This window comes from Lygodium microphyllum, chromosome 6, assembly GCF_053477565.2.
Source record: "Lygodium microphyllum isolate KBCC chromosome 6, Lygodium_microphyllum_v1.1.10, whole genome shotgun sequence".
Taxonomy (NCBI): Eukaryota; Viridiplantae; Streptophyta; class Polypodiopsida; order Schizaeales; family Lygodiaceae; genus Lygodium; species Lygodium microphyllum.
This window is the reverse complement of record NC_141140.1, coordinates 111,744,972-111,761,171: the sequence shown is the minus strand read 5'-3', so window position 1 is coordinate 111,761,171 and position 16,200 is coordinate 111,744,972. Positions and strand designations below refer to the sequence as shown.

Sequence of the window (16,200 nt, the reverse complement as noted above, 5' to 3'; positions counted from 1 at the left end):
AGCCTCCGAGGATCTGATTGATGGTTCTCTTACAGGTGCTTCTTCGTCATCCACAGGCCCTCCCCCACCTTCTCTCCCTTCTCTTCATTCTAGGATACCTCTTAGCACCCCTCCTTCTTCTTCGGCTCCTCCCCCTCCTTCCTCTGTATCCTCTACTTCGGCTTCCCCTCCCCCTATGGCTAATGATACTCCTTCATCGAGTACTTCCACCCCTTCAGCCTCCCTTCAGGAGTCTTCTAGGGATCCACAGCCGTCCGATAGGGAGCCTTCTTCAGATGAGGAGGATCCACCTTCCCTTGGTGAGGGGAAGTCCCTTTCTCCGACAAGAGCTTTGCATGTTCCGGAGGCTACTCGGTCTCCCTCGCAGCCAGAGGAGTCTCTTAGGGTTCCTTTGTGGTATCGCCGGCTTATGCAGGATTCAAGTATTACTCACTTTCCTGCTTCTTCTATAGGTTCACACAAATCAGCCCGAATACGGGCCCATCGGGATAGTTCACTCTGTGTGAACTATGCTCCTATGTCACAGATTCTTCAGGATTCTGAGCCTTCCACAGTTGAGGAGGCTCTTGCACAGGATGTTTGGAGATTGGCTATCCAAGCAGAGCTCGATTCCATCTAGCAAAATCAGACTTGGGAGCTTGTACCATGTCCCATGAAACGGAAGGTGATAGGTGTGAAATGGGTCTTTAAGGCCAAGTATCTTGCAGATGGTTCCTTGGATAAGCATAAAGCTCAGCTTGTTGCCAAGGGTTTTGCACAGCGGGCAGGTTTGGATTACTTTGAGACCTTTGCTCCTACAGCTCGGATGTCCACCATTTGAGTTAGATCTATGTTTCCCAGCCTCCAGGTTTTCTTGTGCAAGGGAAGGAGGCTCATGTCTACAGGGTGTGGAAGGCCCTTTATGGCCTGAAGCAGGCTCCTCGTGCTTAGTACCAGAGAATTAACCGCTTCTTTCTATAGAGTGGTTTTCAACACTCCAATCATGACCCCAACCTCTACTTTCGGGTTGTGGGTAACCTTTGTGTTTTGTTGATCTTGTATGTGGATGATCTTATTATTACAGGGAGCGACACTCAGCAAGTGGAGCACACTCGATATATTCTACAGCAGGAGTTTGACATGAGGGATCTAGAGATCCTTCACTACTTTCTTGGATTGGAGATCTATCAAATGACACAGGGTATCCTTGTCTCGTAGCACAAGTACATCTCCAAGCTTCTTTCGGAGTTTTGCATGGCCGAGTGTTGGCCTGAAACCAGAGTCCACGATTTTGGCAGATGCAGTTCCCCTTACTGATCCCACCCATTATAGGTGCCTTGTTGGCTCACTTATCTAACTTATTCACACTCGGCCGAATATCTCTTTTGTGGTGGCTCTATTGTCTTCTTTCATGAAGACTCCCACACAGGATCATTGGAGGGCAGCTTTGCGTGTCCTCTGCTATTTGCAAGGGACTCGATCCTACGGGATCATGTATGGCGATGGGACCACTCTTTCTAGATGGAGTGCTTCTGATTGGGCAGGTGATGTGGATTCGAGACGATCCACTACAGGTTATACTTTCACCCTTGGATCCGGTGTTGTCTCTTGGAGCAACAAGAAGCAGCCTAAGAACCTCTCAATCAATTGCTGCATACTGAGGGCTTGCCTTCCTTTGCACGGCTGCTCTCTAATGTGCAGCGCGTTGCTCGGCAGTATGGGATCCATCATGCCTCTATTTGTCGGCGGCGTCACCATGCAGCGGAGGACTTACTGGCTCTAGTACATTCGCTGCTGGTGGACACCCCAGATGATGAATTTCTGCTGTCACTGGCGATACGTTTGGCGCATCTTATTCAAGTCTTTCAGTTGAAATCTTATCAACAGGCCAAGTCGCACAACTTGACTGACACATTGCAAGATAGTGCCTGTCAGACTCACAAGTTCTTTCGCGCCTTGCATGCTTCTCTTGCTCGAGAAAATATGACTAGACTCCAGGATTCAAAAGGTCGCATGATCACTGATTCGCAGACCGTTGTCAATATGTGCAGAAATTATTTTATGGATCTTCTTGGTTCTTCTCCGTCACCTTCTAGCCAGGTTACGCATGCACGCTCGGTCTTCTATGATATGGTCCACCAGCAGGTTCCACTTGCTATGCAAGCTATTTTGGAGGCAGATATTTGCGAGGAGGAGGTTATGGATGTTTTGTTACACCTGCCTAAGGATAAAAGTCCGGGTTGGGATGGTCTCACCAATGAATTCTTTGAGAACTCGGCCACCCAGCTGGTGAAGCCATTGGCGGCTATGTTTCAGCAGGTTTGGGAAACAGGGGTCATGCCTTCCTCATGGAAAGAAGGCCTTATCAAACTGCTTCCAAAGGTCCCTTTGCCGTCAATGCTGCAACACTGAAGACCAATTTCTTTGATGGGTTCGACGTATAAAATCTTCTCCAAAGTGCTGGCGAATCGGCTTCACAAGTATCTTCCAGCTATTGTGCATCCTCTCCAATATGGTTTCATCAAGGGCCGCAACATTCTGCATAATATCTTAAATGTGCAAATGGCTATTGACTATGCGAGGCACTCCAGTCAGGAAGTGGTATTGATTCAATTGGATTTGGAAAAGGCTTTTGACAATTTAGATTGGTCTTTCATTGCAGAACTCATGTCTACTATGGGTTTTGATACTTGGATGTCCCGATTGATTTACACCATTAGTGCTGCAGCTTCTTCTCGAGTTATGCTCAATGGTGGGGCTACAGAGCCATTTATCCTTGCACGCTCGGTCAGACAGGGTTGCCCTTTGAGTCCTCTCTTCTTTGCCCTGGCGACTCATCCGGTTCTTTCAATGTTATCTTCAATGGCAGCTTCTGCTCAGCTGGCCGAATTGGCTCTTCCTTTGGGACAGCACTTCATTAGCCAATCTCTGGCTGATGATAGCTTTATGATTTTGCGGGCGGACAAGGACAACATTCGCAAGGCATTAGATGTTTGGACGCTCTTTGGTCATGCTTCGAGTCTTCGCATCAATGCCTTTAAATCAGCCACACTAAGTTGCACGAAGTCTGATTTACAGTCATTGGGCTGGCAGGGCCAGGTTGTTTCCCGTGGCTCCATTGTCAGGCATCTTGGATACCCATTGGGGGTGGATGTTCGGCCAAAGGAATTACTGGATTGGATCTCACAAAAACTGGCAGCAAAGTTCATGTATTGGAAGTCGCAGGCATGGCCATTCCATGTCCGCCTCAAAGTGGCTCAGACAATTATGCTGCCAATGCTCACATATTTCCTGCCATTGCTGCCGTGGACTCCTACTACTTTGAAGGCTCTCACTCGCCCCATTCGTTTCATGTTATGGAAGAAGGATTCATTGCAAGCAGGTATTTCGTGGATTTCATGGTTACATACATGTACCCCTAAACTCATGGGTTGCGGAGCTATTTTGGATACTGAAACTCATATGCTGGCTCTTCGTTGGTCTCTTTTTCGCGCCATGTGTGTGGATCATCACCCGTGGACCATCATAGCCCGTTATTTTCTTGAGGACAGCGGTCTACGCCATGGTAATACAAGACTTCGGGCCTCCTGGTGGCATGTCCTTAATGCAGACTCTCGATTTTCCAGTCCCTCCTCCTCTCTGTTATTGCATTTGGTCGACTCCTGGAAAGTGGTGCTCCAAAAGGCGCGTTGGCATCCAGTGGGGGACCGCTTGCATACTAATTCCTTTCAACTGGAACTGTTGGCAGTCTCGAGATTACTTTTATGGGAAGACAAACATGAGCTCAGACCAAGATTTAACCGCATGGCCCGTTTGGGTGTGACTTCAGTTGCGGATCCTACCCTTGCCACTCGCAATGTCTTCGCATCATTTCATACTGCAAGGAGACTTTTCAAGATCCCGCGCGGATACCGTGATTTATGGGAACAGCTTTTGTCGGTGCTTCGGGGTAGGCAACCCTTTCCTGCCCTGGCTATGGATCGTCCTTAGCAGGATTGGGACCTTGCAGGCTGATTGAGTCTGGAAAAGGCCTCTGCTAATCAGGTGTATCATCTTCTCATTATAGATCATCAATGGCTGGGTGTGAAAGCTAATACTGTTTGGGGATTGCGGAAATCTCAGTCATGGTGGAAGGCAACTGTGATGGAGGGTTGGTTGAATAAGACACCTTTCAAATGCAAGGTCTTTCTTTGGCGGGTGATGATTGGTGACCTTCCTCTTGTCTCGGCCCTTTCCAAGTGTAGAATCTCGAATGGCAATTGTTTCTTCTGTACCACTACTGTGGAATCGGCCCGACGTCGATTTCTTTCTTGCCCGCTCGCCAAGAAGATCTGGTCACTCTTATCACAAGTTTGGCGCTCAGTGGTGGGGTCCTCACTAACTCCTTTCGATTGGGTTTTTGTGCGCCCAAACTACCCCACGCCGCCACAGTTGCATATGAAGATCTTATTCCACTTTTTTAGATACTGGGGATGCTGGCACATTTGGACCACGCGGAATGCCTTTCTTTTTTATTTCGCCTCTAATGTACCGAGATATATTGCCCGGCTTAAAGGTCTCTTGCATTGGCAGATAGATCTCATTCGGCACTCAGACTTGCTCACTCGGGAGGACTTGCTTCCTTGGCATATGGCAATTTCCTCTAGGTCTTTGCCATGATTTGTGTAGCCTTTTTATGGCGTAGTACTGAGATTTTACAGCGTTGCCCTAGGGCCCTCGTGTATTTTGTAATCATGTAATCATGTAAACTTGTACCTTTCTTTCGTAATTAATACAATTACCTTTTACGGAAAAAAAAAGAGCATTTTAAAAAAACATAATAGACATAAGGGGAAAATCTGAGAATGAAGTTTTGGAGGAGCTGAGGGCAGATTGCTGCAAGTTTATCATCTATGGAGAGTACTTCATCTCTGACTCATGTACGGAGGTAGAGCTTGCTTCCTCTGGTCAATTCTCTCTCTATTCTCAGAGGAAATGCTCTACATGACGGGCTGATTCGATCAAAGGTACGATTCTGTGTTTTCTTTGCACTTCTGCTGAGGCAAGAGCCTCACTGTCCAGGTTCAGGAGCAGTGGCTTCTCCAATGCAGGAACTAAAGGAAGTAATGACCATGCCACACAGGAACAGGGTTTTTCAGCTCTGATTTAGTGCAGCTTTGGTCACAGAAAAATACTTTCCTAAAAGGGATGTTGTTTTGGACATGCTGGACAATAAGAACAGTGAATTTAGAGATCTGCAGACTGCAATTCTGCACATGAATCATTGAGTATTGGTCACAGAAAATGCTGGACATGCTGGATAGTAAGAACAGTGAATTCAGAGATCTGCAGACTGCAATTCTCCACATGAATCATTGAGTTTTGGTCACAGAAATGCTTTCCTAAAAGGGATGTTGTTCTAGACATGCTGGATAGTAAGAACAGTGAATTCAGAGATCTGCAGACTGCAATTCTGCACATAAATCATTGAGTTTTTCTAGTCATGCTGTACTGTCCTTATATAGCTAGGATTTACTCAGAAAAGATGAAAACCAACGGTTCTCAGGTTATGTATTTTGGAACATTTCATTTTTGTAACTTTCCATCTTTTAATTGATAAAGAAATACCAAGAGGGGCGCCAGACTTCGGGGCCAATTTGGTGTTGAGCGAGGGAGTGAGGTCTCTGTTTTTGTGTGTGTGTGAAAATACCAAGTGTTAATTGAAGAAACTACCGTTTTATGTGAGTCATAGACCAGTTTCAGTCTTCTTCATCAGGTGAGGATGATACACCTTCCCTTAGTGAGGTGGAGTCCCTTCCATAGATAGATGCTTTACAGGTACCAGAGGCTTCTGGTCTCCTTCGCAACAAGATGAGCTTATCACCACTCCTCCATGGTATCAACAGCTCATGCAAGATTCAAGGATTACTTAGTTCCCTGAGACAGCTCTTGGCCCACGCAGGTCAGCTAGGATACAAGCTCAATCCCCTTGTGTCACAAATTCTTCAAGACCATGAGCCTACTACGGTTGATAAGGCTCTTGCACAAGATATTTGGCACAATGCTATGCAAGCTAAGCTCGATTCTATCGAGCGAAACCAGTCTTGGGAGTTGGTTCCTCATCCAAAGAAGTAAAAAGTAATTGGTGTAAAGTGGATCTTCAAGACCAAGTATCTTGCAAATGGGACCTTACACAAGCATAAGCCACAGCTTGTTACCACGAGCTTCTCTCAATGAGTAAGTTTGGATTATTTTGAGACCTTCACACTGACAACTCTGATGTCCATTATTCAAACTATCTTGGCTTTAGCCGCCCATCACCATTGGCCTATTTATGAAATGGATGTGAAGTTAGCCTTTCTAAATGGCGTCTTAGAGGAGGAGATTTATGTCTCACAGCCCCCTGGTTTTCATATGCAGGGAAAGTAGGACCATGTTTACAGGTTGGGGAAGGCTCTCTACAGCCTGAAGCAAGCTCCTAGAGCTTGGTATCAGTGGATTGATCGATTCTTCTTGAACAATGGCTTCCATCACTCAAATCATGACCCCAATCTTTATTACAAGGTTACGGAGGACAGATGTGTCTTAGTCATCTTGTATGTTAATGACCTCATTATTACAGGGAGCGATACACAGGAGGTTGATCGAACTCGATAGATATTGGGTCACGAGTTCAACAAGACAGATCTTGGGATCCTCCATTTCTTCCTTAGATTGGAGATCTATAAGATGGCACATGGCATTTTCTTTTCTAGCACAGGTACATCTCCGAGTTTCTTTCAGAGTTTCGTATGGCTGAGTGTTGGCCTATTTCTTGCCCCATGGACCCAAAGTCCAAGCTTTTGGCAGTAGGAGATCCCCTTATTATGCCACCTGTTACAAGTGTTTCATCGCCTCTTTGATCTGGCTAAACCACACTTGGACATACATCTCTTTTGTGGTGGCTTTGTTGTCTTCTTTCATAAAGACTCCTACTCAAGTTCACTACAGAGCCACTTTGCCCATTTAGCGCTATCTACAGGGGACTCGATCCTACGAGATCATGTACAAAGAGAGGGCCGCTCTTTCAAGATGGAGTGACTCCGATGAGGCAAGTGATGTGGACTCGCGACGAACCACTACTAGTTATGCCTTCTCACTTGGATTGGGAGCTATCTCTTGGAGCAGTAAGAAGCAGCCTACTATGGCTCTTTCATCTACAAAGGCTAAGCATCATGTCCTTTGTTTTACAACTATGGAGGCAGTTTGGCTCCGTCGTTTGTTGGCAGAGATTGGCTTTCCCTAGACTGACCTATGGAGTTGTGCGTAGACAACCAAAATGCCCTTGCTCTAGCAAAGAACCCAATGTTTCATGCTCACACAAAGCACATCAAGGTTCAATACTACTACGTTCGAGAGCAGATCATGGGTTCCGAGTTAGCGGTAGCCTACTACCCTACTAAGGACAATGCAGCGGATCTCTTCACGAAGCCTTTGCCCAAGACTTTTATGCTTCAAAACATGAGGTTGTTGGGCCTACAGACACCCCCAGGATTTGAGAGGGGGTGTTAGCCTGTCACTTTTAGTGTTGTCAATCTGTCATCTCCCGATTGTGAGCTCCTGTCAAAGTCTGACACAAACGTGGGAACTCTCACACGTCTTAGTGTGCATTTCTAATTCATTTTCTTCATTTCCCAACATGTGCCGCCCTATCTGACTAGATACACAAGTAGGCCAATTTTGTCCATTTTGTGCTATTTATAGCAGGTTGGCTAGCCGGGGCAGACCATCTTCTTTTGCAGGCTGCTCCTCTGACTCCAAGCATACTCCATCTCGAGTGCTGTTGCTGCCATCATCATTTCCAGCCAAATCTAGTGCCCTTACTGACACCTTGGGCTGCGTGCAAAGACTAATCAGTCCTGTTTGTATTCAGCATTTATTTCAGTCAGTGCAAATTTCCTTCTTCCTATTGTCTTCTTTTCTCTATGTTTGACTTCCTTCTTCTGTTGTGCACTCTCACATGGTAAGACCGCAAGGTGTCCAATATCCCAAAATTAATCGAATTAATCAGTAACATTTAAATTTCAGTTTATGTGAATTTAGTAGTAGCTGCAAGTTGCAAACTTAGCCTCGAATGGAAAGAAAGGACTAAATGCATTCTATCAGCTCAAACTTGGTCTGGAGCTGACCATAGAGAGTGACAACTACAGGATTGATGGAGCCTCATACATCTAGTGAAGCTTCATCCGTAGCTTGCGAGATGTCCCATAGGAGCTGACCACCAATAGGACTTCCTTTAAGATGCATCAAAGAAGAACCAAGTATGTCACAGTATCATCTAAGTCCCAATGAAGGACTGCACCTTTGAATTCTTCCTCAACCCAACTAGATGAATTCATCAACCCACTAGAGGATAAAGAGAAGGTTGTGGAGAACGAGGGGCCAATCCAAACTTTATATACAACAATCACTGTTGCATAAACCACGCCTTCATAATAGCACTCCAAGAACAATAGTCAACTCATACACTACTTTCTCTCTAAAGCCTAGCGTTTCTTCACAAGCAATTAAAACAGCCCCAAAACTCAGTTTTAACCAAAGTTTATGTGTCCCATAAGCAAACATCCAAACTTTGGGAGGATTCACATCTATAAATAGGATTGCCTAGCCACTTGGTCTATCCCTTGTTTTGCAAGATACCCCAATTATTTCCAACCTCCATCCATCAAGCGCACCTCATTTAGCCTACTGCCATGGTCATCTCTAGCTATCACCCTTCAGCTAGCGACTCCTATAGGCTGCATTTTGCCCTAGCTTGACACCATCATCATCTACAGCAGATTTTTTTTGTGTTTTCAGCACTTTTCTTCATCAGCCTTAGCTCTAACTAGTGGTTAGAGCACTCGGGATCCGTCTCCAATGGATGACACACTCCAACGACTCCCTTAGCCCACTCCCACAAGAGTCATCGGCTGTTGGGCAGTTCTGCCTTTGAGCATCTTGTACACTCTTTCCTTCAATTACAAAATTTATTCATTCATTTTAGAGTTACCTTTCTTCTCTGTTTGTGTTTTTGCATTCTGCATTTTGCATTTTGTGTTTTTGAGTTTGTATTTCAGTTCTCTATGTTTTAGTCATGGTCATACACTTAATGTTTTCTTTCACAAGACAAGGGCAAGTCAAGGGTAGGTCCACTCCATAACCCTGCATGACTTAATTTAGACTTCAAATGAGTTTCCCCAATGTGCCATGTAAAATTTTCATTAAATCAAAAGTCTAGACCTTATAATTTAGGTCACACTCAAAGTTTCGCTTGAGCAACCCCATTTAACAACTCACTTATGCAAACAGCCAACGTGGATCAGGTCGTGGACAATTTTCAGTAATAAGGACATTTTGAATGATAGACTTAGTAATATTCAAATTCCACTCTCTCATTTCAGCTCTCAGAAGTTGATGGCAGTAGAAACTGCAGGTCTTGAGACAAAATTCCTTCACTTTCAGTTATGGAGAATGCTTGGACAGCAGCGATGTTGGGGCTGGACAGCATCATGGCAGTCAGAGGAAGCTTCTAGGAACAGTACATCAACAGGAATGCATGGTGATCAGTTCAGGTATGCTGTTCGCACCTTCTTACTGTGAGGATTGACTGAAGAAAGTGAGAACTACACAATTATGTTGCATGAAAACCTTCGGAATGTTAGGGGCATGCAAGGCGTGGCCTAAAGGAATGCATTTGAAATTTGTTGCTGCCTTATAACTGTGTATGCAGAGATGTCTCCTCCTCCCCCCTGCGCTACATTTTGTTCATGGGTTGCTTTTAGGGTGGATTTGCTGACTGATCATCAAATTTGACCAGTTGTCCTCAATCAAGTCTATCTCTTCGAAGATTTAAAGAAACACTGCACAAATAGAAGTAGTCTAGCTCCCATTTATGCATTATTTCACATGTTGACTTGTTGTTATCATTATGTGTTTCAAAACTTCAGGTTCCTACCTCCCTTCAGGTTTACATAAGCCAGTTTCAGCAAGATCCTGCAAGGAATGATTCCAAGGGTTTGAAATGTGAAACATCCGGACCAAATAGAGTGGTTTATTACATTGATGTGAAAGTTTGGACCAAAGTTTGGACATGGCGTTTAAAAGTTTAGCCCAAAGTTTTGGGCAGGCCAATCATTAAAATAAACATGAAGCTCAACATGTGATTTTGAAATGGTTGAAGGGAAAGAAAAACTTGCCATTCCTCTAAGTTGTGTATTGTGAGATCAAAGGATGACACCACCACCTTTTCAGAAAGGGATTTGGACTATTAGCTGGATCATGCAATACACCAATGGTCTAAGGTTGCTTTGGCTTAAGCTCAAATGCCACAAAGAGAAATAGGAGGGGAACACCTCCAGACCCACCTAAATAGAGGGTGCTTACAACTGCCTCCATTGCAACCAACACTAGTCCCCCTTCTTTGGTAGCTACCCCTCCAGATCTAAGCAGATCAATTGCGACAGACACTAGTCCCCCTCCTTTGATAGCTACCCCTCCAGATCTAAGCAAATCATCTTCACAAAGAGCCACTGTAGAGCAAACCACAGTCCTATCTCTTGGGTGTCTATATAGCTAGGGGAACATTAAAGAAGAGAAGTTGTGGGATAGAAAAACGGCATTCTTTTGAATTTGAAGACCTTAACCCCATATTTTGGATAGGAAGTCAAACAAGAAGAGTTTGGGAAACTTTGATCAACAAATGTCATCATAGATGTTTTGAGAAAAGGAAATTCTTTTATTGCGCATTTGGAGGTGTGAAGCGATGTCATACTTCCTTAAGACTTGGGTTTTGGTTAATGCAAATTCTGGTTTACATGTAGGAGGCTAGGGATACTTGGCTCTTAAAATGCCAAAATGTATAACTAGGGTTTGCTCGCACATTTTTCCTACCAAAGTCAACATAAATAAAAGTAAATGGAATTTTGGTTTTGGGAGTGCAATAGCCAAATAAATTGGCCAATAACTGAGGACTTATATTTTATATAGGCACAACTCAAGTGAGTATAGCATGAGAAGGACCAAAAGTGGCCAAGAAAGTGGCTTATTGATCCAACCCATGTGTAGAATGATGAGATATCAAAACAACCTATAAAATAAGTGAATCTCACAAGTGAAGATGTAAAACGCCCACCATCTGTAGCCTTAAGATGTAGAATTTTTCCAGACGACATACCAAAGGCCCCTAGGCACCTTTCGTGGCTCTAATTCAACATGCAGTGTGAAATTGTCTATTGTTAGTTGTAATGACTATGGCTACTACTTCTATCCAACGCCAATAATAATGGTCAATAACAGAATGTCTACCTAGATTTTAGGATAGCTAGTGCACATGATAATCAGGTTTATTATAATATGGTAGCTTTGCACAAACTTCATTAAACAGTCATCAACGAACTTGTGCAAGAAGCATTTCTTATTCTATCTAGATAAGACAGAACCAATAAATTTACTTGTGAAATAGTTATAGATTTTCAAACAATAAACCAATAACGTATAGAGAATTCCATAGAGCCAAAGTATGAACCTATACAATTCCAATACTGGAAGAAGACACTTCATTCTTGAAAGAAACCTTGATTCAAAAGAACAAAATACTAACTAAATAAATAAATCAGAAAAACCTTATGTCCACACAAGACATCGAACATCACCCAAATCACATTACCTTGCCACGCCCTTCAAGTATTGTCACACCAGCTTTTGTGAGAATGTTTTTGTAAACCCCCAGCAATCGCTTCAGCTCAGCATTTTTTTGAGCAATCAATGTATTCCAATCATGCTTAGGCTCACTATCAAATGTCCATCCAAATCCTCTACTTTCTTCAAAATCATGAGAATACTTTGAGCCATAAACTAGTAGCTTTTTTGGTACACATCCTCGAAGCACGCACCTATTTCAAAAGAATAAAGTACACTTACACAAGATATTTTCACAGTGGCAAGGATTCATTTAAAACACTTTAACTTCACATTTAAATTGAAAAGTTGAAAACTCACAAACCTGTCAAAACCCTCAAGTAGCCAACAAGAAAAAGCTTTACATTGAAACAGCCTCATTAAACATACAAATATCAGCTTTGTGACAATGCATTCTTAAAGAAAGGCACTTCACAAAATTGTTTCAGCAACTTCTGTGCATCTGCATCAGAGAGGCTCTATACATGATTTGGATCTTGAAAGCAGGTCAATCAATCTAAATTTCATGTTATTTTCTAGCCTCTGCATATAATCAATAATTCAATTAGGGTCAAAGAATTAGCAATTGAATTACTAGTACTAACATGCCATAAGTCAATGGCATGTAAAGCACACTACATGTTATCTGTGTCTCTGTCTTGTTAATGTACAGCAAAATTGTCTACTAGCCCTGAGGTATTTCAAGAACGCTCATATAGACTATTTATCTTCAGTATAGGGACACTTAAATGGAAAGATGTTGATAATAAGTTAGCTACTATAGTTAAGACATCTAGCACTTACAAATGAAAGAAAAACTAGATATTTTCTTTTTTATCAAGGTCATGATTGTTTCCTAGCCTAGATGATCATAAGGGCACATCTTTTCCTTTCCCCCAAAAAATCACAAGGTCACATCTTGACACAAGGTCACCTTGCACCCATTTTGCCATGTCATTCCATCTGCTAGAGGATGTTGACGATAAACCAAAGTTTATACCCCTACTTACTTTATTCCTAATGTGGTTTATGCTAGATCAAACTTTATAACCCTACCTAATCTATTCCTAACATGGTTTACAATAGAAAGACCCTTACATCATATGAAAGCTAGCCAAGCACAAGCAACAAGGTGATACTTTGAGATAAAGAATGGCTACACATTATGAGGAGAAGCATCTATGTCCAAGCACATAAAATCCAATGTTATGCAAAACGTCTCAATACCAATTTAAGATAAAGAATGGCTACTATTATGAGGAAAAGCATCTATGTCCAACCACATAAACCCAATTTTATGCAAAATGGCCCAATACTGCACTCAAACAAGGGTAAAACAAGGGGACGTCTTTCAAATTATGGCGAAACAAGTTTCTTGGATTGAGATTTTTCTAGATCCATGAACAACAATGTGGTGTTTCAAGCATGGTGTGAAATGTTTCAGCTATCATTCTATGATACAAAATATAAATATGATATGGCTCTAATGAATTATTAGAATACAACTTCTATAACACTCTAATAAAATGCTCTATTAAAATTGCATAATTTGACAAATCCAAGTTGTTACATGTGCTTTTAAAGCAAAACAAACCAAATTATGATTCTCTCTCTCTCTCTCTCTCTCTCTCTCTCTCTCTCTCTCTCTCTCTCTCATTAGGCTGAGGGGGAGATACTCTACACTCTTGATCTTTTTAAACTTAGTTTTTTCCAGCTTTTTCAATTTCCATACTTCTCATTCCAATATACCATGTAAACTTACACATAAATTTTATCTCTTCTTATCTGATGAGAGATGATGATACCAATTGTATTGGTTATGGTCTCATAGGCCACTCTGGCCTTTTAGAGAAGTTAATAGATCTCTCTTTTTTTTTTTCGTAAAAGGTAATTGTGTTAATAGATCTCTCTCTCTCTCTCTCTCTCTCTCTCTCTCTCTCTCTCTCTCTCTCTCTCTCTCTGTGTGGTAATTATATTATATCATATCAAATCACATGAAGAGTACAAGGGTCACGGCAAAAGGAACAAAAGAGATTGCAATATGCCAAGGAAACAAATCCCCTCTTGGAAGAACATCAGCATGTTGAATGAGATCTAACTACCAGTGTAAAAGGCCCTTGAGCAAACACATTCCAAATGACCTAGTTATGCCAACAGCCCCAAAATCTGAGAAAATGGAACAATATCTTCATGCGTGGCTGCATAGGGGTGGGAAATTTGGCTTTAGCTAAGATTGAATGAGGGGTACAAAGTGGGCCCCACAATTGCGCTCCAAATATCTAACAAGAAGGACCAGATTTTTTTGGCTAAGGCAAGATGAATCTGTGCTCAAACAATTCCAAGGTGGTAGCAGAGAAGAAACAATTGCCATTCGAGATGTGCTATCAGAAAAGCGTCAATGCAAAAGGAAGGCCACCAACCATCACTCTCCAAAGGGACACTTTACATTTAAACGGGGTCTTGTTCAACCAATCTTCCATGACAGTCATTTTCCACCACACCTTAGATTTGCGCAGTCCCCAAAACTGCATTGGCTTTGGTGACCAGCCAATGGTGATCCGTGATCAGGAGATGACATACCTGATTAACTGAAGCCTTCTGAAGATGCAATCGTCCCATAAGATCCCAATCCTACCAGGGATGATCAATATCCAGAGCAAGAAAGGGCTGTCTATGCTCCGAAACTGTCAAAATCTGGCCCCATAAGTGACAATATCCCCGAGCAATATGAAAAAGCTATCTAGCGGTACAGAGAGACATCAACATATTAGAGCTCACCAAGGTGGCATCAGCAACAAAAGTTAACCCCAAGTGTGCCATACGGTTAAGTTTGGATCCATCCTCCTATTTCCCATCCCAAGACAACATGCTTCACACAACCAACAATTTCAGCTGAAAAGCCTTAACCACAAGATGATCCTCGAACCTCCGCTAGGTGCCATTGCGCGTTCTAAAGGATTAGCTTCCATGAGTGTACCAGATGATTCACCAAGGAAGAAGAAGATGCAGAGAACTTATCAGCAGTGTTAAGGATGAGTCACCATGAGCCTCAAATGGTGATATTACCATCTACAAGCCCTCAATTTGATAACCCCTTCCTTCTAAAATGCATGCATGACCCCTATCTCCCAAACCTGCTGACACATGGCTAAGGGGCTTCACTAAACGAGTAGCGTAAGTCTCAAAGAACTCAGTAGTGAGGCCATCCCAGCTAGGACTTTTATCCCCACACAAGTGTAACAAGACGTCCATAACCTCATCCTCATGGATATCAGCCTCTAGGGCAACCGGAATGTCTAGTGAAACCTAGTCCCCAACCAAAGCATAAAAACCCCAATGGGCATGGGAAATCTGCTCAGAAGGTGTCTGCCTGGAGCAAAGAACTTCCAGCAATAAGTTTTTGGACATATTCACAATGGTATGGATAGTAATCATATGACATTCTGCTTGCAGGAGAATGTCATATGATTACTATGTTTTCTTGGGCAGGAGATCTAAAACTGCTTAATAAGAGCAGGCAAGCATACTGCCAACAAAAGCAGAAAAGCATCATCCAGAGAATCCAACAGCAAGGAACAAACCAAGACTAGTAATTCCTCTTCAGCCTGCCAACATTTTCCACAAAGAGAAGCATGGTGGATGCCATACTGCCGTTCAACCCTCTGCACATTATAAATTGACTGCTCAAAAGAGTGACTACCTTGGAATGGGAAATCAAGCAAGAATCTGTCAAGCAATTGCCCCATATAACCATCAAAAACCTTATGTTTCAAATAGGATGAATTGAAGCATAATGGTAGCCTGCCCAAAATCCCAGCAAAAGGAGCAATGAGTTGCACAAGCAGCTCAAACTGATGGGAAATGATCTAACAAGGCATATTGTTGGAGTACACTCATCTCCAGAATATCTAGCAAAAAAGCATCATCCTACATAACATATATCGATCCAATCCAGACCATGTGGCTGTGCACTATGCAAAATGGAAGGTACAAAGGCCGAATGTCTTGCTCAAGAACCACCAACACAAAGTCAATCCATGCACAACTCTCAAGTGCATTCACCGAGTGCTAAAAAATAGACTACGAGGAATTTACACACATGTTGAAGTCTCCCATCAACAAGCCTGGTCTGTCAAACAACAAGCAGCTTTAAGTCTATCCCACAAATTGTGTCAAGATAGAGGATCATTCGATGCATAAAGGCCAACTAACCATCAAATCTCCCCTTACAAAAACAATTCAATGACCAAAAAGCAACCATGCACATGTTCTTAACCAGCACTGGCAATTCACAATTTTCCCTACTTCAACATGACTCTTGTGCTCAAGGGCACATAGTACATCCGTTCTCATCAAGCTATGCCACATGTCATGCTGTTTGCTACAAGAGCAAATTCCATGCACATTCCAAGTAGCAATCTTCATGCATACCAAGAGGAAGGAAATCACGTTCAAGGCTGACTTTGCCTCGATTTTACTTTTTCTACTAAATAATCAAGAACACCCTCGCCTAGAAAATCAGCCAGCACTGCAAATGATTTCAAA

The 16,200-nt window shown here is 42.7% G+C and overlaps 1 protein-coding gene across 2 annotated transcripts in view; it reads right to left on the bottom strand.

Moving 5' to 3' along the window:
* Positions 1–16,200, bottom strand: part of GR (glutathione reductase) — a 122,070-nt gene that overhangs the window by 85,023 nt on the left and 20,847 nt on the right. For both annotated transcript variants that reach the window (XM_087679890.1, XM_087679891.1), the window contains exon 2: positions 11,645–11,870. In XM_087679890.1, the coding sequence (XP_087536016.1) occupies positions 11,645–11,870 (226 nt within the window). The remainder of the gene's footprint in view (positions 1–11,644; positions 11,871–16,200) is intronic.